Below are 23,738 nucleotides of genomic sequence, written 5' to 3' on the forward strand. Positions count from 1 at the left end.
TAAATAGCTTTAAATTGTAGTTTTATCCTTGTTTTTCTTTTTAAAAAAATAGAGGGAAAATACAGTTATGCTATTTAAATTATGCAATATAAAAAAAATGTTAAAAAAATAATAAAATCCTGCATAAACCCGCTAAAATTCAGATTTTCAGTGAATCGCTGGGTTTTGTGTTGCACTTGTTCAGAGAGGTGATGTGAAAAACTGAATCTGAGCCTCATCAAAGCAGAGAGAAACCCGACACTATTCACATCCTCTCCTCTATTCTACACTTCAGTAACAGGAGAGCAGATCTTCTCTCATAAACACACACACACACACACACACAGAGGCAGATGTTCTGCTGTTTATTTTCTTTTATTTATAATGGATTTATATCCGGATCCCTTTTTATTTGTATAAACAGACAAATAAACATAAAACAATATGTACAAATATATATATATATATATATATATTGTCCCTTTAAGTGTGAAATAAATCTGCAATAAACGTAAATAAATGTTTTCTGCTCTTCATTTGTTCATTCTGGTGCTGCTGCTAGAAAACGGAAGCATAGTTCTGCAGAACTGGACCATAATAGCCGTGATACCACACCGTCCACCGCCCGTGAGGGTTAGCTGAGGACGATTCAATAACCAGAATGTTAACAGATACAGACTTTTCTGAATTAGTCCGATTCATCATGCAGGTAAAAGTGACCAAAATCTGATATTTTACTCCATAATAAAAATCCGAAATATGATTTGTGGCAATGCATTCTCTCTCAATGACCAGATTGGAATTCATGCGAATTTTACATTAAAATAAAAAAGAAAAATTAGAGAGGAGCCGTGAGGAAAAGAAAAAGGACAGACGTGGTGTTCCTAATGAATTGGCCAAACATGGCTACAGATTACAGTTGCAGCATCAAACTAAAATTAAATTTTAATCTTAAAAACCGACCTGAATTCTCAGTGATAAGCTCAGCTGCAGCCTGCACTCAATTATAGCTTCAGATTCTAACCAGGATGAAACCGAAACTTCACGTGAAACGCTGCCTTTTAGCGAATGCACATCAATTACACATCGATTACACATTAATTACACATTAATTAAAAGCGTTCAGACAGAAGGCAGATATGGGTCATATTAAAAAGATTGTCTTTCAACCACTTGAAATAAATATCAGTATAGTTTTGTTCAGAAAATAGGATTTGGTGCACTTTCCTCACTTTGTGAAAACGTAACATTTAATAAAATATTTTGAACCTCAAAAAAACAGTATTTCCGATCCAGATATTTTGTCCAGTATCGTACCTACAGCTCTGAAAAAAAATAAGAGAACACTTCTTCAGTTTCTGAATCAGTTTCTCAGATTTTGCTATTTATAGGTTTATGTTTGAGTAAAATGAACATTGTTGTTTTATTCTATAAACTACAGACAACATTTCTCCCAAATTCCAAATAAAAATATTCTCATTTAGAGCATTTATTTACAGAAAATGAGAAATGACTGAAATAACAAAAAAGGATACAGAGCTTTCAGACCTCAAATAATACAAAGAAAAAACAAGTTCATATTCATAAAGTTTTAAGTGTTCAGAAATGTTTTTTAATCAGTGTTCATGCATCTTGGCATCATGTTCTCCTCCACTAGTCTTACACACTGCTTTTGGATAACTTCAAGCAGTTCAGCTTGGTTTGATGGCTTGCGAAAGAGTCAAAGAGTTTTTTAATTTGGTAAAATCAAAGAAACTCATCATTTTTAATGGGTGTTTTCTTTTTTTTTTCCAGAGCTGTATATATTATACACCCTCCACCCTGTGTGTTATCTGTACACATTCTCTCCAGTCCGTTTCCAGGTTTTGTGGAGGTTCTAGCAGCAGCAGCAGCTGAATAATAATAGATAATAACAGTAGAGTTCAGTAAAACAGTTTGACCTGAATGAGACCCGAAGGCGACGGTACACAGTCCTGCTTTCCTCCACAGGGTCTGTTTTAAAACGTATAAAATAAGCGCAGAAAGTGGGCGGATTGTGCTGTTTACCCTCAGATAAGGAATCAGCCGAGTGTGTAAGACCTGCAGAGGACAAATCCAGCCTAGGCTTTGGCACACACACACTCGCATACACACTTACACACTCTCACACACACTCGCATACACACATCAGCACATAGAGGAGAAATTCAATCCAGCCGCGGGAACAAAACACCTGCTGTTCTGCAGCAAAACCACAAGGATAGATTTTCAGGAGGTCCAATTATGCCCACGACCGGGGGAAAGTCCACTGAAGCTCCTTTTTCATGCAGAGTTCTCCATTATTCCTTGTGGGAACCGATGCTCAGTCTTACAAAAGCTTCCTTCTTCATATATACAAGCATTAAAGCATCAAACAGCTTCTCCTGCAGTGAGGTACTGGTTCTGGAAGTTCAGTGAGGTTCTGGCCGGGTTCAGTCCGTCTTTATCACAGGAGTGATGGGCTGTTTGGTTCCGGGTCTCACGGTGAACGTCATGCCGTACGGATGCTTGGATTGAGGGCCGTTGCTAAACAACAGGAGAGAAAATTCATATTAGAAAATGCAATTTATTTAAAATACAGGTTAAAAAAACCCTTAACAGGTCAGAATTTGTGTTAAACTCTTAAAAAAATCTTTTATGTTTGATAAGGTACATTATACTGAACTTTCTGCATTTGCTTTTTTTTAAGTAAATTTAATTTCAGATAAATTTAAGTACCTTCAACTCGATTTCAAGACTTAAATGTTACACAGAGTAAATAAGTGAACTGAACTTCAGTCAATCCTTTCTTTTTTTAAACTTTACTTCATTTATTTTTACTGAATCAATCCTTTCTTTTAGTAAACTTTACTTCATTTATTTTTACAGAATCAATCCTTTCTTTTAGTAAACTTAACTTCATTTATTTTTACTGAATCAATCCTTTCTTTTATTAAACTTTACTTCATTTATTTTTACTGAATCAATCCTTTCTTTTAGTAAACTTTACTTCATTTATTTTACTGAATCAATCCTTTCTTTTAGTAAACTTTACTTCATTTATTTTTACTGAATCAATCCTTTCTTTTAGTAAACTTTACTTCATTTATTTTTACTGAATCAATCCTTTCTTTTAGTAAACTTTACTTCATTTATTTTTACAGAATCAATCCTTTCTTTCAGTAAACTTTACTTCATTTATTTTTACTGAATCAATCCTTTCTTTTAGTAAACTTTACTTCATTTATTTTACTGAATCAATCCTTTCTTTTAGTAAACTTTACTTCATTTATTTTACTGAATCAATCCTTTCTTTTAGTAAACTTTACTTCATTTATTTTTACTGAATCAATCCTTTCTTTTAGTAAACTTTACTTCATTTATTTTACTGAATCAATCCTTTCTTTTAGTAAACTTTACTTCATTTATTTTACTGAATCAATCCTTTCTTTTAGTAAACTTTACTTCATTTATTTTACTGAATCAATCCTTTCTTTTAGTAAACTTTACTTCATTTATTTTTACTGAATCAATCCTTTCTTTTAGTAAACTTTACTTCATTTATTTTTACTGAATCAATCCTTTCTTTTAGTAAACTTTACTTCATTTATTTTTACTGAATCAATCCTTTCTTTTAGTAAACTTTACTTCATTTATTTTTACTGAATCAATCCTTTCTTTTAGTAAACTTTACTTCATTTATTTTACTGAATCAATCCTTTCTTTTAGTAAACTTTACTTCATTTATTTTTACTGAATCAATCCTTTCTTTTAGTAAACTTTACTTCATTTATTTTTACAGAATCAATCCTTTCTTTTAGTAAACTTTACTTCATTTATTTTTACTGAATCAATCCTTTCTTTTAGTAAACTTTACTTCATTTATTTTTACTGAATTAATCCTTTCTTTTAGTAACTTTACTTCATTTCTGCAACACAATATTACCTAATTACAATTACTTAATTTATACAATATTACTCAAATAATTTATGGTACATAATATATTATAATTCCTGAAATTTAAATATTTTTAGTTAAAACACACATATTACACTGTCTCAACACATGGATGGCATATAATACATTCTTTTAAGTATACTAGTATAAAGAATGTATCTCATGCCATCCGTGTTGAGACATTATTTTTAAATTCCAGGAAAAAACAGGTTTATTCCACCAAATATTGATTTCTGAACTCTTAAAACTTTATGAATATGAACTTGTTTTCTCTGCATTATTTGAGGTCTGAAAGCTCTGAATCTTATTTTTATTTCAGACATTTCTCATTGTCTGTAAATAAATGCTCTAAATGAGAATATTTTTATTTGTAATTTGGGAGAAATGTTGTCTGTAGTTTATAGAATAAAAAAAATGTTAATTTTACTCAAACATAAACCTATAAATAGCAAAATCAGAGAAACTGATTCAGAAACTGATTCATGTATGTATATATATAATTTATTATTTTATATATAATTTAATCCTGTTTAAAGTAAACCCAACCCTCAACATTCTCTCTGCTGTAATTTAACCCAACACAGGTAATATCATAGGCAATGTTGTTAACAGTGCAGCGTCATTATATCAGCCCTTGCAGCAGCAGTAGGGATAGAATGAAGGAGTAGTAGTTTATCACTCTCTGATTGGGTCCTATTTTGGCGAACTATAGGCAAGCCTTTGCTATCAAAACCACAGGAAAAGTACCCCTTGCCGCAGTTTTTAAAAAGCGCAAAATGCATTTACTAATTCTTCTCTTAATTAATTTTAGGCGTAACGTGAAATAAACCAATCAGAGTGTCTCTTGCTCATCATTCCCTTTAAGAGTCAGGTGAGCTCTGACTTTGGTGGATTGCTATTGTAACGGTGCAGCTACCTGGACGTGTTCAACAAACTCTTCTCAGCAGAGGAAACTGAGCTGCTGGTTGACGCTGTGAAGGAGCTTCAGCAGCTCATTTACGGGAACAGCAATGTTATTTTATTTACTATTTATTTATTTATTTACCTAGGTAAAAGCCTGTGCTGCTAAGATAGTGATGAACGTCTGACAGTTGCCGTCTGTCTAGGTTGTATTCAGTCAGTGGGGCTCCTGTGTTTTCTGTTACCAAGATCATCAGGCAAAACTCCAGAAATGTACCTGAACACACCTCATTTCCAGAACACCACGCCCATCAGTGTAGATATATTGTATTTTGAAGCCCTGTAGCTATTTAAACGATGCTCATCTCAATTGCTTGCTCTATAAATTATTTCTAGGGTAATTTATATAATTTGTGGGCATTAGGGAGCCCCAGAACTTCTACGAAAAGTGGGATCTCTGCATATCTCAATATCCAGAACAAGACTACTATCTTAAAAGCCACCATATTTTTTTTATTTCCTGAATCAAAAGTCCACTTTATTTCTGAAAAATTGTGCCCTGAGACTTCTGACTCACCAGGTTCTTGTACTGAAACTACATTTAAACTTTTTGAGTTTTTTGAATCATCCATTATTTTTACCACGTTTTTCCTGAGCTAAGTAGATAAAGAGAGTTTACTGTACCTGGCTGGAGCTTTGATACTCATATCCTGAGCTTTCTTCGCCACTTTGTTCTCCAGTTCCTTCATGTCCAGTCCTCGGGTCTGCATGGGCAGGGTGGCACTCTTGGGTTTAGCTGTAGATTTTAGAGGAAAACCAGCCGCCCCATCATCATCAGACAGAGGGGAGTTCCACTCGTCACTGTTGGGGTCCGCCTCCTTTACTGGAGCAAACTTGGAGTCCATTTCTAGCATCTTCTTTTGCAGGATGCTTAGCAGGGTGGCCTGGCTGGCCGAGACCGATGCGGGGGTCTGAGCTGGGGGTTGGGTTTTGGGTTGAGTTGGTGGTGGAGCTTGGGTTTGGGTTTTGGGTTGGACTGGGGGTGGAACTGGGATTTGAGCTTTGGGTTGAGTTGGTGGTGGAGCTTGGGTTTGGGTTTTGGGTTGGACTGGGGGTGGAGCTGGGATTTGGGCTTTGGGTTGAGTTGGTGGTGGAGCTTGGGTTTGGGTTTTGGGTTGGACTGGAGGTGGAAATGGGATTTGGGCTTTGGGTTTGGTTGGTGGAGGAGCTGGAGGTTGAGTTGATGGAGGAGCTGGCGGTTGGGTTGTTGGAGGAGGTGGAGGTTGGATTGTTGGCGGAGCTGGAGGTTGGGTTGTTGGTGGAGCTGCAGGTTGGATAGTTGGTGCAGGTGGAAGTTGAGTTTTGAGTTGGGCTGGGGTTTGTGCTGGAAATTGGAATTTAGGTTGGACTGTTGGTTGAACTGGAAGTTGATTTTTGGTTTGGGCCATTGGTACAGCTTGTGTTTGGGTCTGTGGTTGGACTGGTGGCTGTCCTGTTGGGGCTTTTGGTTTGCTTAGCACCACTTGTTTGAGTATGGGTTCAGTCCTGGTAACAGATGTAGGTGGTGGTGCTGTATAAGTGCTGGATAATTTGTCGTTTGGAGTAACAGAAGGGCCATTGATGAGCGGTTGAGCAACACTCTTTGCCGGTGGAGCAGGTGGCGGTGTGCTTGGTGGAACGTCATCTTCCGAATCAGAGTTAGCGAACTCAGGTGGAGGTGGGATGAAAGGAATGGCAGACTCATTGTCCTCTTGCTTCACAGGACTGATGGAAAGTACAGGTTGGGGGACTTGGGAAGGTTCTTGTTTGGGAATCTTTGGGCTTTGGGGTTTGGGCTCTGCTGAGATGGCTTGTTTGGGCTCTGTGCGGAGAAGACTTTCTGAGGAAGCAGGAATTGGGGTGATGGTGAAGGAGTTGGGTTTGGTCTCATTAGGTTGGACGCTAACGTTCAGGGATTCAGCAGAGCTGTTGCTCTTGTTGCTGCTCTGTCTAGACAAGCCAGACCGGTGCTTGTCTCGGTTCTTGGCGGCCATTAGAAGGGCAAGTGGGGATGTAGAAGCTTCTTTCCCACTGGATCCCTCATGACCTCGCAAGGTTTGCAGCTTGTGGCTCAGTAACGGACTGTAGGAGCGTGTTCTGCTTGGAGATGCTGGCCGTTCATTGACTTGACTGATTTCTTGAACCGGTGGGATATTTTGAGACCGTTCTGTGTTGGGGGAACTTCTGACAGAGCTTTGGATCTTATTCGGGACTTCTTGCGGAATCGTCACTTTTGCAGGCTCGCCACTGATGGTTGTTCCGGGCAATTCTGGCAAGTTCTTGTTCAAGTCTTCTACGTCTTTCTCTAGCTGGATGCCTGAGCTGTTTCGTCGCACTGGCTTGACTGGGGGTACCACATCTTGACCTGGACTGACCTCCTTTACTGAGGAAGAGGCCTTCCCATTGATGTGAACCCCAACTGGGTTCCCAGAAGTGTCCTCTAGCAGCAGGATGTGCTGGGTTCTTACCTCCTTGTCAGTTTGGTTGCTGAGCACTGTTGTTTTTGGCACGCTGTAGAGCTTGGCTGTGGTCTGAGGGTTGAAGCTGGAAGCTGGGGTTGCTGCGGGTGTAGGAGTTGGGGGTAACTCAAAATTATAGATGGAGGACAGCCTCACAGGTTTTGGAGGCGGTGTCTTCTGGGCATTTCTGAGAAGTGGAGACTCTGGCTTCTCCATTGGAGGTAGTGGAGGAGTGAAGGTGGGGCATTCTGGGATGTCTTGGGCAGAAATTAAAGGGCTGGAGATGGGGACAGAGGACCTCAGGCTGGAGATATCGCTGGGAGGTTTTGGAGGAGCCATCGGTGGGGGCTTGATGAAGACTGGGTCCAGCTCCTCTGATGTTGTGGAGCCAGTTAGTGATGGTGGTTTGGGAGGAGGCATGGATGGTGGTTGCAGCGCTGCAAGATCTATAGATGGGTCCTTGTTCCCAAAGAATTCCTGTGGAGGAGGGATATATTGGGGTGATGGAGGGATGAACTGGGGTGGTGGTGGTGGAGGAGCCATAGAAGGTGGAGCAGGAATCAAGATCTGTCCTTCCTCAGGGTCTGCAATACTGATCATGCCTCCGTTTGGAAGTCTCTCATGGCTTCCTGTTGACGGAAGAAATTGATCAATCAAATTAAGGTCTAAAGATGACTTGCTGGAAGGAGTAACTGGCACTTCACCATATTGTTGGGGAACATCATCAATCAAATCAGTCAGGTATTAAAACTGATCTCTGAGCAAATATGTGCTGCAATGTCGTCTAAAACCTATAATTGAGATTATGTAGGGTGTTTGGGACATGTTGACTCACCTGTGTTTCCGCTCTGGGGTCCGTTTAGTGGTGGAAGAACAGGAACTGTTGGGGTGGGAACCGCAAATCCCAGAGCACCATCTCCAGACTGAAGAGAGAACACAAATAATACAGGTGTTAATTGCAACGGTTCATTCGCTCTCAGAGTCTAATTTACAGTTTCTCCAGATGGAGTCAGTTAACTAAGTTAACCTGTCCAGAGATACAGCAGCTTCTTCAGTCTCGCACTGGAGCTACAACAATTTAAAGTTGGGGTTTGTATTACAGAAGGATCACACCACTTCTTTTTGTGTTGTAGACAGAGGATCAAATTTCCACGTTGCATTTGTCATCCCCGACTCATCACCAATTCCCAAACTCACCCCCAACTCATCACCAATTCCCCAACTCATCACCAACTTATCACCAATTTCCCAACTATTGTCCCAATCCATCCCCAACTCATCACCAATTCCCCAACTCATCACCAATTCCCCAACTTATCACCAATTCCCCAATTCATCACCAATTTCCCAACTTATCCCCAATTCCCCAACTCATAACCAATTCCCCAACTCATCCCAAACTTCTCAACTCATCCCTAACTCATCCACAACTAATTTCCAACTCCCCAACTCATCCCTAACTTCTCAACACATCACCAACTCCCCAACTCATCCCTAACTTCTCAACATATCACCAATTCCCCAACTCATCCCTAACTTCTCAACTCATCACCAATTCCCCAACTCATCTCTAACTCATCCCAAACTCCCCAACTGATTCCTAAATTCTCAACTAATCTCTAACTTCCCAACTCATCCTAAACTCCCCAATTCATTCCTAACTTCTCAACTCATTACCAATTCCCCAACCCATCCCCAAATGCTCAACTCATTCATAACTTTCAAACTTATCACCAATTCCCCAACTCACCTCCAACTCATCTCCAACTCATCCCAAACTCCCCAACTGATTCCTAACTTCTCAACTAATCTCTAACTTCCCAACTCATCCCAAACTCCCCAATTCATCCCTAACTTCTCAACTCATTACCAATTCCCCAACTCACCTCCAACTCACCTCCAACTCACCTCCAACTCATCTCCAACTCATCCCAAACTCCCCAACTCATTCCTAAATTCTTAACTCATCTCCAATTCCCCACCTCTCCAGAGATACAGTATCTTCTTCAGGCTCGCACTGGAGCTATGAATTTAAAGTTGGGGGTTTATGTTACAGAAGGATCACAGCGCTTCCCTTCATGCTGTAAACAGAGGATCAGATTTCCACATTTAATCAGTAAGAGCTTGAGGGAAAGAATAGTATTACTGAATATTAATTTATTCTCCCTCTGGAAAAGTTAAGTTGTGCTTAACGTTAATTATGGATACAGATGGTGCCCATATGACAGACTTTTCATATCTCATCTTGTATGCAGGATAGAGGCGCCAATTTTTAATCACAGTTTTCATGCACCTTGGCATCATGTTCTCCTTCACCAGTCTTACACACTGCTTTTGGATAACTTTATGCCTTTACTGCTTGGTTTGATGGTTTGTGATCATCCATCTTCCTCTTGAATATATTCCAGAGGTTTTTAATTTGGTAAAATCAAAGAAACTCATATATATATATTTTTTTATATTGTTTAGTTTCAACACCAAATTCTTTGGATAACTTCCTGTCTTGACTTCTTATCAGCATTATTCCTTTATCTGCAGCCATGTCCAGCTCACAGGTATTGGCTGATCTGCTGTTTTGAAGGTAAGGAGGAAAGCTGGGTATTTGATCAGGCCGTCTATAGGTGCAGGTCTGGATTGGAATGCAGTAATTTGACACACCTTGCTATTAGCTTCCCTCCAGCTCCACTGAGCTAACCGGTTCTCTGAGGCTCTCAGTGCAGAAACACTGCTGTAATCAGGGCTGTTCTGTAGGATGTGTGCAGATGAATCAAAATTCAGAGCTGTGGGTGACTCCCAACAAACACACCCAGTCCAGCTATGATTCATAAACACACACAGATACACACACACACACTGAAACATGTCGTGAAGGTATTATATTAGTGAATCATGCCTGGATGTTCCTCACTTTGTTACTGTTTTAATTCAGTTTCTTAGCAACGCTTTGTTTTTTGGGAGCAGCAAAAAACAGAACTGCCGCTGGTTTAGATTTAGATTTTTTGTACATTTCAGGTTTTCCGAAGACAAAAAGACAAAAACAAGCATTGTCACCATTTCTGTGGGACGTAGATGGAATTGGGCATCAGCTTTTAACCCATTTGTGCAGTAAACAGATTCACACACCCGCGCCAAACCCAAGGATCTAACCCACAACCCTGTCATCATCAATAACCCACTGCTATAGTAACCTCTGAGACACCACTGTAATAGTTTACATTTTTGATCGTAATCTGATTGGTTGAGATTAAAGACTGGCCAGGATGATCATGCTCTTGGGTGCTCTTGGATCAAATCAGTGCTCTTTTTTGTCCCACAAAAACATCATCTATAGGGACAAAAATATTCAACATCCAGTCATTCATTGTCCCTTATAAATTGTGCTTTTTGATTCTACTGTCCAACAAAGACTTTCTTTCTAAATATCCACCTTGTCCCCAACTCATTCCCAACTCACCCCCTGCTCCCCCAACTCATCCCCAGCTTATTCCCAGCTCTCTAACTCATCCATAACACATCCCCAACTTATTCCCAACTCCCCAATTCCTTCACAACTCATTCCCAACTCCACAATTCATTTACAACTAATCTCCAACTCATCCCCAACACATCCCCTACTCCCCAAACTCATTCCCAACTTCTCAACTCATCCCTAACTCCACAATAAATTTACAACTAATCTCCAACTCAGCCCCAACACATCCCCTACTCCCCAAACTTATTCCTGACTTCTCAACTCATCCCTAACTCCAAAATTCATTAACAACTAATCCCCAACTCATTCCCAACACATCCACCACTCCCCTAACTCATTCTCAACTTCCCAACTCATCCCTAACTCCCCAATGTGTCCACAAATCATCTCCAACTCCCCAATTTATTTACAACTAATCTCCAACTCATCCCCTACTCCCCCAACTCATCACCAACTCCCCATCTCATCCGTAACTCCCCAATTCGTTCACAACTAATCCACAACTCATCCCCAACTCCGCAATTCGTTCCCAACATGACATTATGCATGGTACCAATTGTTTATTTGCTCCAGTGATATCTAAATCCATTGGCAGTATTTCTCCTCTACAGAGACTAGATACCCAGTAGATCAACTGAAGAAATGTTTCTATTTGGGTCTACAGGTTTAAAACCTCAGACAGTACACATCAGGATTAGTCAGTAGACTTTGTTTGAGGGAGGGATCTGTACCTACTCTCGTAGCAAGTCAGCAGATGTGGGAGATAAGGTAAGAACTTTTAAATAATGAGTTTTGTGCTTCTATCACAGTTTAGCATGAACTAGCTTATTTGTGTTTTGCAACAGCTTAAAAGTGTTTTGCATAAAAGTGACAGAGCCCTTAAACGGCTCGTTCTGAAAGGGACTGAAACTGGTAAGAATAGATCTTTATGTGAGAGTGATTTTGTTTAAAGGACGTCGTGATCATGTTTTGTATAGAACATAGACCTACAATATTCTAACTTGTGTAAAAAGGATAATAATGTGTCCCATTAAATCAAACTCACTCACAATAACAAGATAACACCTCACAACTTATATAGATCTAGGCTTGCCTAAGCCATCCAATGTGCTAACAGTGTCTCATGCCTTTTGGAATGTCAGTGAGCTATAAAAGGGTTATATAAATAAAGATTTTGTTATGTTACTGTCTGAGGTTCTGATGTTTTTTCTGATGAGTCCCGAGGCTGTCATGTGTTTAATGTGTTGAGGACACACCTGGGTGTGAGAGAGAGAGGGAGTGAGAGAGAGAGAGGGAGTGAAAGAAGGAGTGAGAGAGAGAGAGAGAGAGAGAGAGAGAGGGTGTATTCAGTAGTTTGTCTGCAGCCACATCCACACCTCAGCCCAACCTATAAACCTAAACAAAGCGTCTGCATTCAAAGCATCCTTCACGCTCTCGTCACCGGCATCCCATAATACACACTGCACCCTGCACACACACCCTACACACACTCTCACTGTGTATGAGATGTACATATCCATGCAAAAATTACATGAGTGTGTAGGGTACACTGACATGCTAAAAATCATGGGATAGTAACTAGTAACTCGTAACAAGATGCATTTTATTCCCTATGTAGTAAATGAATAGTAAAGTGATCTATCAGATTATGAAGGAACACATAAGGAATCATGTAGTAACTTAAAAACAGTGTTAAACAAACCTAAATACTCTGTGAAGAAGCATTTAGGTAACTCTGATGAACTTATTCTGTACAACAGATGAAAGTCTCGCTCTTCCTTTCCTGGGGCGGCCCTGATGAGTGCCAGTTTCATCATTAAAATCTTGTTTTTGATGGTCAAAGCTTTCTGAATGACTTACCTCACTTCATTCACTGTGTACCTGTAACTCTACCTCTTTACAGCTTTACAACTGATGCTCTCAAACACATTAAGAAACAAGAAATTTAACAATAAATTGACGAGTAAAGCACAGCTGTTAACTGAAAGCCTAAATTCTAAGCCTTATAAATAAAGCTGACCGAGAAAATCCAGCAGAGATGAGCAAAGAATGTAAAATATAAAACATATTCTGGTTTGTTTAACACATTTTTTTGTTTGCTAAATAATAATTCCATATGCTTTTTCTTTGTAGTGTGCATGAGTTTAGTATTAATCTACAATGCAGTTGATGTTAAAAAGATGTTGAAAAGATGGCTGATGGCTCTGGGGATAAAGGATCTCCTCAGTCTGTGGGCTGAGCAGCTCTGTGACAGCAGTCTGATGCTGTGCAGTGGGTGACTATTGTTGTTGGTGTTAGAAAGATGATACCATATACAGTATATACAGCTCTGGAAGAAGTTTCTCTGATTTTGCTATTTATAGGTTTATGTTTGAGTAAAATGAACATTGTTGTTTTATTCTATAAACTACAGACAACATTTCTCCCAAATCAAATTCCAAATAAAAATATTGTAATTTAGAGCATTTATTTACAGAAAATGAGAAATGGCTGAAATAACAAACAAAAAAAAAGATGCAGAGCTTTCAGACCTCAAATAATGCAAAAAAAAAACAAGTTCATATTCATAAAATGTTTTAAGAGTTCAGAAATAATCAATATTTGGTGGAATAACCCTGATGGTTTTTAATCACAGTTTTAATTTCATGCATCTTGGCATCATGTTCTCCTCCACCAGTCTTACACACTGCTTTTGGATAACTTTATGCTGCTTTACTCCTGGTGCAAACGTTCAAGCAGTTCAGTTTGGTGGTTTGATGGTTTGTAATAATCCATCTTCCTCTTGATTATATTCCAGTGGTTTTTAATTTGGTAAAATCAAAGAAACTCTGTTGGTTAGATGTTTAGATGCTCAGGTCTGAAGCAGGCTGTATTTCTCAGGCTCTGTTGGTTTAGTGTAGAATGTGAGGAATGTTGAAGCTCTCAGATCAACATGAAGAGAGAGAAAGATAGAAAGAGAGATAGAAAGAGAGAGAGAGAAGTGTACAGCATCTAAAGCATCTAGATGTTGTAATTCTGTAGAAGGAATCAGCATAATGTGGAACACTGAGAGCTGGAGAATGTTCTGTTCAGTCAAGTTAGTCCTCATTCCTCTTCATCACGGCTCAGTGGAAACCACTCGCTGCACGAACACCCACTTCCCCTCCAGTTCCCTAAATTAACCCTGATTAAATCATAAAAATGGGTGCTTTTTCTGTCCTTTTGGGATAAACAGAAGTAGATATAAGTATAGATACTATGGTTTAATAAAATACTTCTGTATTTTAGTAGAAATATCAACTTAATCCTTTTACTCTTTAAGTAAAAGTGTAAAAATGTACTTATACTTAAAGGAGAACTCTGGTGTAAAATGGACTTTTTATCTTAATCTCGTAACTCATGTAACCAGAACTGATCTACTGTACTCTCTCTTGGACTCCGGCCACTGATGGCCAGGCAGAATGATTTGATGAATCATTGTTAGAATCTTAATCTCGTAACTCATGCAACCAGAACCGATCAGATCTGGTTTAAAAGTTTAGCTTTAAAAGTCAACCTTTTTATTTTTTAAGTAGAAGTGTAAAAGTACTTATACTTTGTAATAACTCTGGTGTAAAATGACTTTTGACTTTTGTTGTAGTAAAACATGATAAAAAGTTCTTATCTTTGATGAATAGCACACCTCCGTTCTCCCACACCCTTCAGACTGGGAGATACGGGGCATAATTTACCCTGATAAATCACTTTTTACACCGTTATCCAGCTCAAAGTAGCTCCACACCTCCTTACTAGAATCTGGAGAGCCCTGACATTTAAAACAAGGCATTAATAACTTAAAAAATGCACAAAAACATTTTTTTACATCCTATAACGCTAGACGACTGCTAAGCTATGCAGAATCTATGTATATATATGTCTATGTCATTATCAGTACAGTGATGGTGGTGCTCGGAGCTGATGCTATAGTGTTATAGGATGTAAACAGTGTTTTTAATAAGCTTCTTCTGCACTTTTTAAGTTATTAATGCCTCGTTTTAAATGTCAGGGCTCTCCAGATTCTAGTAAGGAGGTGTGGAGCTACTTTGAGCCGGATAACGGTGTAAAAAGTGATTTATTTATCAGGGGAAATTATGCCCCGTATCACCCAGTCTGGAGGGTGTTTGTTGGACAAACTGTTAAAATTTCTGGATCTCTGAACACTGTGGGAGAGCGGAGGTGTGCTATTCATTCATATTCAAAGATTAGAACTTTTTATTAAATTTTACTACAATAAAAGTCCATTTTACACCAGAGTTCTGCTTTAAAGTATAAAAGTAAAAGTAATGTAAGGGGAAAAAATAAAGCCATATAAACCCCTCCCCAAAACACATTTTTCTAAAAGCCTTAATGACTATAATGTTAAAATATTAAAATGTTAATGTTGATAATATAATTTGGGATTTTGCACTTAACTGTTCTCTAGTGTTTCAGCTACATATATGCTTATCAAAAAAGAATATATTTTACATACAGAAAAATGTAAATATATTAAAGAAGCTTAGCTGGACTGGAGTTTGTCTTGAGTTCTCTTGAGTAGTGCAGGTGTGATGGATCACAGTATAAACCAATAGGAAGTCGGAATGGTATGTGTTTATACTTCTTTACATCCAATCACAATCAGATTCACTCTATCTGGATGGAGAGATTTATCTGGATGGGGGTTTTATTGAACGATGAGAAGCCGGAATAAAAACCAGCTGAAATTAAATAGGAGTAACGAGGATATATAAGGATGTTTTTTATTATGTACTGCTATCCCATGACTTTCTGCGTGTGTAAATAACTGGGATTGGGAACTATTAGCATTGGGAAATCCAACTGTGATTAAAACCCTAAGCCTTAAACACACCTGAGAGTTTTATAGAGAGGCTGGGAGGTATTGTAGTAACAGTGGAAGGTGTGTCTGAGGGATCGGCCAGGTAAACTGGAGGATTACCTGTTCCTCATCCAGTCTGATGGAGTCTTCAGTAAACTGAGTAAATTGATTTTTATAAGAGTACAGAAGGAAAAGGTGTGGATCTGAAGGTGAAGGTGAAGCAGTGATGTGGAAAGAGAGAAAGAGAGAGAGAGAGTAAATCTGATATGATCAGAACTGATTTTTATATTCTGAATAGTTTAAACACTTTAAACACATTTTTATTTTCTCTTCCGCAATTTAGCTTAGCCAGTTAGCTTAACCCACTCGCTACCACTATCATTTGGAAAGGCACCACCCCTCACCTGTCAATCTCCCCCAGAGCCTCACCCACAAGATAAGTTCAAGATTCACTATTTTGGTCTGCTGACTGAGAACTGTTGAGAACTTCAGACAGCACAAAGCACGATTAGCCAGCAGACTTTGTCTGAAGGAGGAATCTGTACCTACTGTCCGTGGCAACTTCTACAAAAGTTAAGCATGAACTTAGCACATGTTAACACTGACGTGTGCTTTAACACTATCGCTCAACTAAAATAAGCAACAGCTTATTTGCATAAAAGTGACAGAGCCCTTAAATGGCTCTCTGAAAGGGACTGAAACATGTAAGAATAGAGCGTGGTGAGATTTTTTACTTTATTTTTAGATGAGAGTGATTTTGTGTAAAGAACTTCATGAACATGCTTTGTATAGAACATAGTCTCTCAGACTCTGGCTGCTGATGCAGAAGCAGCAGCATGACCTACTGTACTCTCTCTCTCTCTCATGGCCTACTGTACTCTCTCTCTCTCATGGCCTACTGTACTTTCTCTCAGACTCCGGCTGCTGATGGAGTAGCAGCAGCATGACCTACTGTGCTCTCCTTCTCTCTCAGACTCCGGCTGCTGATGGCCAACCAGAATGATTTGTGGGAACCATTGTTAGAATCTTAATATCGTAACTCATGTAACCAGAACTGTTGTACTGTACTCTCTCTCTCAGACTCCGGCTGCTGATGGCCAAGCAGAATGACTCAGGGAATCGTTTTTAGAATCTTAATCTCGTAACTCAAGTAACCAGTACTGATCAGATCGGGTTTAAAAGTGGTAGAATCTGGTAACTTACTGTGCTGAAGTGTTTGACGGTGGGTCTGGACCGGACTTTGGCCGTGCCGGACTCTGGGATGGCTGCCGAGTCCAGCACTAACTCTACATTTTCTGAAAAACAAACACACAGAAGCGCAGCAGTGATAAGTAAAGGAGTAAAACGGGTGAAAGCGTGGGGACTCTTAACTCTGCACAAGGTTTAGAAGTATTCTCTGATGGAGATTTGATGGATAAATGATGTTCAGACTCTCAGCCCCTCCCTGTTCTGTGTCTCAGGGGTGTTAACCTCAGCTAATCTAATAATAGAAGAGCGTAAGCAGAAAAGAATCCCCAGTGAAAGCAAAGCTTTTAACATTCCTCTTTAATTAAAGCTGCTCAGGTGCTTTCAGCTCACTGAAACATCACAATGATTCATTTTCTACCTGTGTTTTTGAGTTTAATCTCATTTAAAACTGCATTAAAGCTGAAAAATGAAGGTAAGCTTATTTAAGTAGGTTAATGTGACTTTATGGTGCAGTTTGAACTTTATGACGGTGGAAGTGTTTCCTGAAGCTCCTTCACATGTCTGATAAACAACAAACCAAAACTCATTTTTAAAATAAATTCCACTGTAGATGATGTGTAAAAACTGTGACTTAATATTACATTATATAACAATATAACATTACAGATCAGCATGTTATATATCAGCTCCTCACAGATCAGTTTGTTATGGATGAATTTGTTATGAGTTAACTCGTTATATATCAATTCATTACATTTCAGCTCGTTACAGATCAGCTCATCACTGATCAGCTCGTTCTAGATCAGATTGTTACAGATCAGCTCATCACTGATCAGCTCGTTATAGATCAGATTGTTACTGATCAGCTCATCACTGATCAGCTCGTTATAGATCAGATTGTTACAGATCAGCTCATCACTGATCAGTTTGTTATATATCCGCTCGTTATAGATCAATTAATTACATTTCAGCTTCTTACAGATCAGCTCGTTACAGATCAGCTCATCACTGATCAGCTCGTTCTAGATCAGATTGTTACAGATCAGCTCATCACTGATCAGCTCGTTATAGATCAGATTGTTACAGATCAGCTCATCACTGATCAGCTCGTTATAGATCAGATTGTTACAGATCAGCTCATCACTGATCAGCTTGTTATATATCAGATTGTTACTGATCAGCTCATCACTGATCAGCTCGTTATAGATCAGATTGTTACAGATCAGCTCATCACTGATCAGCTTGTTATATATCCGCTCGTTATAGATCAATTAATTACATTTCAGCATCTTACAGATCAGTTCGTTACAGATCAGCTCATCACTGATCAGCTCGTTATAGATCAGATTGTTACAGATCAGCTCATCACTGATCAGCTCGTTATAGATCAGATTGTTACAGATCAGCTCATCACTGATCAGCTCGTTATAGATCAGATTGTTACAGATCAGCTCATCACTGATCAGCTTGTTATATATCCGCTCATTATAGATCAATTAATTACATTTCAGCTTCTTACAGATCAGCTCGTTACAGATCAGCTCATCACTGATCAGCTCGTTATAGATCAGATTGTTACAGATCAGCTCATCACTGATCAGCTCATTATAGATCAGACTGTTACAGATCAGCTCATCACTGATCAGCTTGTTATATATCAGATTGTTACAGATCAGCTCATCACTGATCAGCTCGTTATAGATCAGTTTGTTACAGATCAGCTCATCACTGATCAGCTCGTTACAGATCAGTTTGTTACAGATCAGCTCATCACTGATCAGCTCGTTATAGATCAGATTGTTACAGATCAGCTCATCACTGATCAGCTCATTATAGATCAGATTGTTACAGATCAGCTCATCACTGATCAGCTTGTTATATATCAGATTGTTACAGATCAGCTCATCACTGATCAGCTCGTTATAGATCAGATTGTTACAGATCAGCTCATCACTGATCAGCTCGTTACAGATCAGTTTGTTACAGATCAGCTCATCACTGATCAGCTCGTTCTAGATCAGATTGTTACAGATCAGCTCATCACTGATCAGCTGGTTATAGATCAGATTGTTACAGATCAGCTCATCACTGATCAGCTTGTTATATATCCGCTCGTTATAGATCAATTAATAACATTTCAGCTTCTTACAGATCAGCTCGTTACATATCAGCTCATCACTGATCAGCTCGTTATAGATCAGATTGTTACAGATCAGCTCATCACTGATCAGCTCGTTATAGATCAGATTGTTACAGATCAGCTCATCACTGATCAGCTTGTTATATATCCGCTCGTTATAGATCAATTAATTACTTTTCAGCATCTTACAGATCAGTTCGTTACAGATCAGCTCATCACTGATCAGCTCGTTATAGATCAGATTGTTACAGATCAGCTCATCACTGATCAGCTCGTTATAGATCAGATTGTTACAGATCAGCTCATCACTGATCAGCTCGTTATAGATCAGATTGTTACAGATCAGCTCATCACTGATCAGCTCGTTATAGATCAGACTGTTACAGATCAGCTCATCACTGATCAGCTCGTTATAGATCAGATTGTTACAGATCAGCTCATCACTGATCAGCTCGTTATAGATCAGACTGTTACAGATCAGCTCATCACTGATCAGCTCGTTATAGATCAGATTGTTACAGATCAGCTCATCACTGATCAGCTCGTTATAGATCAGACTGTTACAGATCAGCTCATCACTGATCAGCTCGTTATAGATCAGATTGTTACAGATCAGCTCATCACTGATCAGCTCGTTATAGATCAGACTGTTACAGATCAGCTCATCACTGATCAGCTCGTTATAGATCAGATTGTTACAGATCAGCTCATCACTGATCAGCTCGTTATAGATCAGACTGTTACAGATCAGCTCATCACTGATCAGCTTGTTATATATCCGCTCGTTATAGATCAATTAATTACATTTCAGCTTCTTACAGATCAGCTCGTTACAGATCAGCTCATCACTGATCAGCTCGTTATAGATCAGATTGTTACAGATCAGCTCATCACTGATCAGCTCCTTATAGATCAGATTGTTACAGATCAGCTCATCACTGATCAGCTCCTTATAGATCAGATTGTTACAGATCAGCTCATCACTGATCAGCTCGTTACAGATCAGTTTGTTACAGATCAGCTCATCACTGATCAGCTCGTTCTAGATCAGATTGTTACAGATCAGCTCATCACTGATCAGCTCGTTATAGATCAGATTGTTACTGATCAGCTCATCACTGATCAGCTCGTTATAGATCAGATTGTTACAGATCAGCTCATCACTGATCAGCTTGTTATATATCCGCTCGTTATAGATCAACTAATTACATTTCAGCTTCTTACAGATCAGCTCGTTACAGATCAGCTCATCACTGATCAGCTCGTTACAGATCAGTTTGTTACAGATCAGCTCATCACTGATCAGCTCGTTCTAGATCAGATTGTTACTGATCAGCTCATCACTGATCAGCTGGTTATAGATCAGATTGTTACAGATCAGCTCATCACTGATCAGTTTGTTACAGATCAGCTCATCACTGATCAGCTCGTCACAGATCAGTTTGTTACTGATCAGCTCGTTATAGATCAGATTGTTACAGATCAGCTCATCACTGATCAGCTTGTTATATATCAGCTCGTTATAGATCAATTCATTACATTTCAGTTTCTTACAGATCAGCTCGTTACAGATCAGCTCATCACTGATCAGCTTGTTACAGATCAGCTCATCACTGATCAGCTTGTTACAGATCAGCTCATCACTGATCAGCTTGTTATAGATCAGTTTGTTACAGATCAGCGCATCACTGATCAGCTCGTTACAGATCAGTTTGTTACAGATCAGCTCATTACTGATCAGCTTGTTACAGATCAGATTGTTACAGATCAGCTCATCACTGATCAGCTTGTTACAGATCAGTTTGTTACAGATCAGCTCATCACTGATCAGCTCGTTATAGATCAGATTGTTACAGATCAGCTCATCACAGATCAGCTTGTTATAGATCAATTCATTACATTTCAGCTTCTTACAGATCAGCTCATCACTGATCAGCTCGTTACAGATCAGCTCATCACAGATCAGCTTGTTATATATCAGCTTGTTATAGATCAATTCATTACATTTCAGCTTCTTACAGATCAGCTCATCACTGATCAGCTCGTTACAGATCAGTTCATTACAGGTCAGCTTGTTATAAGTTTAGATGGTAAAAGATCAGCTCATCACTAATCAGCTCATAATAGATCAGTTAGTTACAGATCAGCTCATTATAGATCAGCTTATTACAGATCAGATTGTTATTGATTTGTTTTTCACAGATAAGCTCGTTGTGAATTAACTTAGTATGGATCAGTCCATCACAAATCAGCTTGTTATTCAGTTCCAGAAACACCTTTAATATAGTCTTCAATATCAATTTACACTGTAAAAATTAAAAAGAAGGAAACCGCACTGAATAAGAAGAAGAGGTGTGTCCAAATCTTTGACTGATCCTGTTTAATGCAAAGTCACTCTCTCTCTCTTTCTGAGATTTACAGATAGAAGTGTACACACACACACACACACACACACACACACACATACACACACACACACACACACACACACACTCAAAACTCAAACGGAAGTTAGATCCTTCAACACTACATCTCAACTTCTGACTGAATATAAACACTGAAACTGAAACAGCTGGATCACAATTTAAACCCCACAGTGTTTCATACAGAACACACACACACCCTGCCCTGCTGTAACACACACACACACAGACTCTGCCCTGCTGAAACACACTCACTCAAAACCAGAGCAAAGGTCAGAACACACACACACACACTGACCTGAGCCACATATCTCCACGCTGTAGGTCAGAAACAGCAGAGCTGATTACAGAGTAAAGCTGTGTGATTAAAGTGTAAATGTGTTTGATCTTTAATTAAAGTGTAAAGGCGTTTGATCTTTAATTAAAGTGTAAAGCTGTGTGATTAAAGTGTAAAGGCGTTTGATCTTTAATTAAAGTGTAAAGGCGTTTGATCTTTAATTAAAGTGTAAAGCTGCTTGATTAAAATGTAAATGTGTTTGATCTCTGATTGAAGTGATAAAAGTGTTTGACATTTGATTGAAGTTTAAAGATGTTTGATGTTCCATTAAAATGTAAATCTTTTAATCAAAATGTAAAAATGTTTAATTCAAGTGTAAAGTTGTTTGGTGCCAATGAAAATATAAAGCTGTATGATTAGCATGCACAGGTGTTTGATGTTTGATTGAAGTGTAACAGTTTTTGATGTTTGATAAAAATGTAAAGCTGTTTGATGTTCCATTAAAATGTAAAGCTGTTTGGTTTTTGATTGAAGTGTAAAGTTGTTTAGTGTCCATTAAAATGTAAAGCTTTTGATTGAAGTGTAAAAGTGTTTGATGATTTATTAAAATGTAAAGGCGTTTGATGTTTAATTAAAGTGCAAAGCTGTTTGATATTTGATTAAAGTGTAAAGGTGTTTGATATTTGATTGAAGAGTTAATGTGTTTGATGTTAAATAAAAATGTATAGTGTTTGATCTTTGATTGAAATGTAAATGTGTTTGATGCTTAGTTAAGTTCTAATGAAGTTCAGTGGTAACAATGTAAAGATACTAAAGAACAAAGCTGTTTAATATGTAACTAAGCAGTAAAATTGTTTGATGTTTGATTAAAGAATAAGCTGTTTGATCTTACCAAAGTGTTTGATCTGGACCCCGGTGTCAAACAGGTTCTGAGGTTTCCGGTTCAGGAAATTTAGAGAGCTTTTCTTCATGGTGCTGCAGAGCGACGGCTTCAGACGCAGTGTGTGTGTGTGTGTGTGTTATAGTTATAGAATGTGTGTGTGTTATAGCTTCATTTCTGCTCGCGCTCTCTCTCTCTCTCCAACAGGGCGTTGTGTGTGTGTGAGTGTGTTGCTAGTCTGCACTGTGACTGACTGTGTGAATGTGTGTGAAGAGAAGAAGAAAAAAGCCCCACCCCTAAACTCCTCCCACTGCAGGTGAACTTACTTAGCCCCGCCCACTGCAGAACAGCAAACACAGAAAGTAAACAGCCCAGATTTGATCACACCATCACCATCACCATCAATATCACCACTAACACCATCACCATCAATATCACCACTAACACCATCCCTATCATTAACACCACTAACACCATCACCGTCAATATCACCACTAACACCACCACCATCAATACCACCACTAACACCATCACTATCAATATCACCACTAACACCACCACCATCAATATCACCACTAACACCATCACCATCAATATCACCACTAACACCATCAGCATCAATATCACCACTAACACCATCACTATCAATATCACCACTAACACCATCAGCATCAATATCACCACTAACACCACCACTATCAATATCACCACTAACACCATCACCATCAATATCACCACTAACACCATCACCATCAATATCACCACTAACACCACCACCATCAATATCACCACTAACACCACCACTAACACCATCACCATCAATATCACCACTAACACCATCACTATCAATATCACCACTAACACCACCACCATCAATACCACCACTAACACCACCACTATCAATATCACCACTAACACCATCACCATCAATATCACCACTAACACCATCACCATCAATATCACCACTAACACCACCACCATCAATATCACCACTAACACCACCACTAACACCATCACCATCAATATCACCACTAACACCACCACTATCAATATCACCACTAACACCATCACCATCAATATCACCACTAACACCACCACTATCAATATCACCACTAACACCACCACTATCAATATCACCACTAACACCATCACCATCAATATCACCACTAACACCACCACCATCAATATCACC

General features: G+C 38.8%; 1 protein-coding gene across 1 annotated transcript; it reads right to left on the minus strand.

Annotated features, from left to right (window-relative positions):
- Positions 1-1,478: 1,478 nt before the first annotated feature.
- Positions 1,479-22,803, minus strand: LOC103038691 (uncharacterized). Its single transcript, XM_049471808.1, has 5 exons — positions 22,559-22,803; positions 16,842-16,933; positions 8,168-8,255; positions 5,519-7,961; positions 1,479-2,523 (listed from the first exon to the last, which is right to left on the minus strand). The coding sequence occupies exons 1-5, from the start codon at positions 22,635-22,637 to the stop codon at positions 2,430-2,432; spliced, it is 2,796 nt and encodes a 931-aa protein (XP_049327765.1). The 5' UTR covers positions 22,638-22,803; the 3' UTR covers positions 1,479-2,429.
- Between the last annotated feature and the right edge of the window lie 935 nt (positions 22,804-23,738).

The sequence above is a fragment of the Astyanax mexicanus genome, chromosome 24, assembly GCF_023375975.1.
Source record: "Astyanax mexicanus isolate ESR-SI-001 chromosome 24, AstMex3_surface, whole genome shotgun sequence".
Classification (NCBI taxonomy): Eukaryota; Metazoa; Chordata; class Actinopteri; order Characiformes; family Acestrorhamphidae; genus Astyanax; species Astyanax mexicanus.

Bases quoted from the DNA above. Each gene is read 5' to 3' on its own strand.
- LOC103038691 (XM_049471808.1), bottom strand. From the start codon at position 22,637: ATGAAGAAAAGCTCTCTAAATTTCCTGAACCGGAAACCTCAGAACCTG. The intron at 8,256-16,841 runs GTAAGTTACCAG...TTCTCTCTTCAG, and splicing joins CCGTCAAACACTTCAGCACA to TCTGGAGATGGTGCTCTGGG. The intron at 2,524-5,518 runs GTACAGTAAACT...CCTGTTGTTTAG, and splicing joins AGTATCAAAGCTCCAGCCAG to CAACGGCCCTCAATCCAAGC.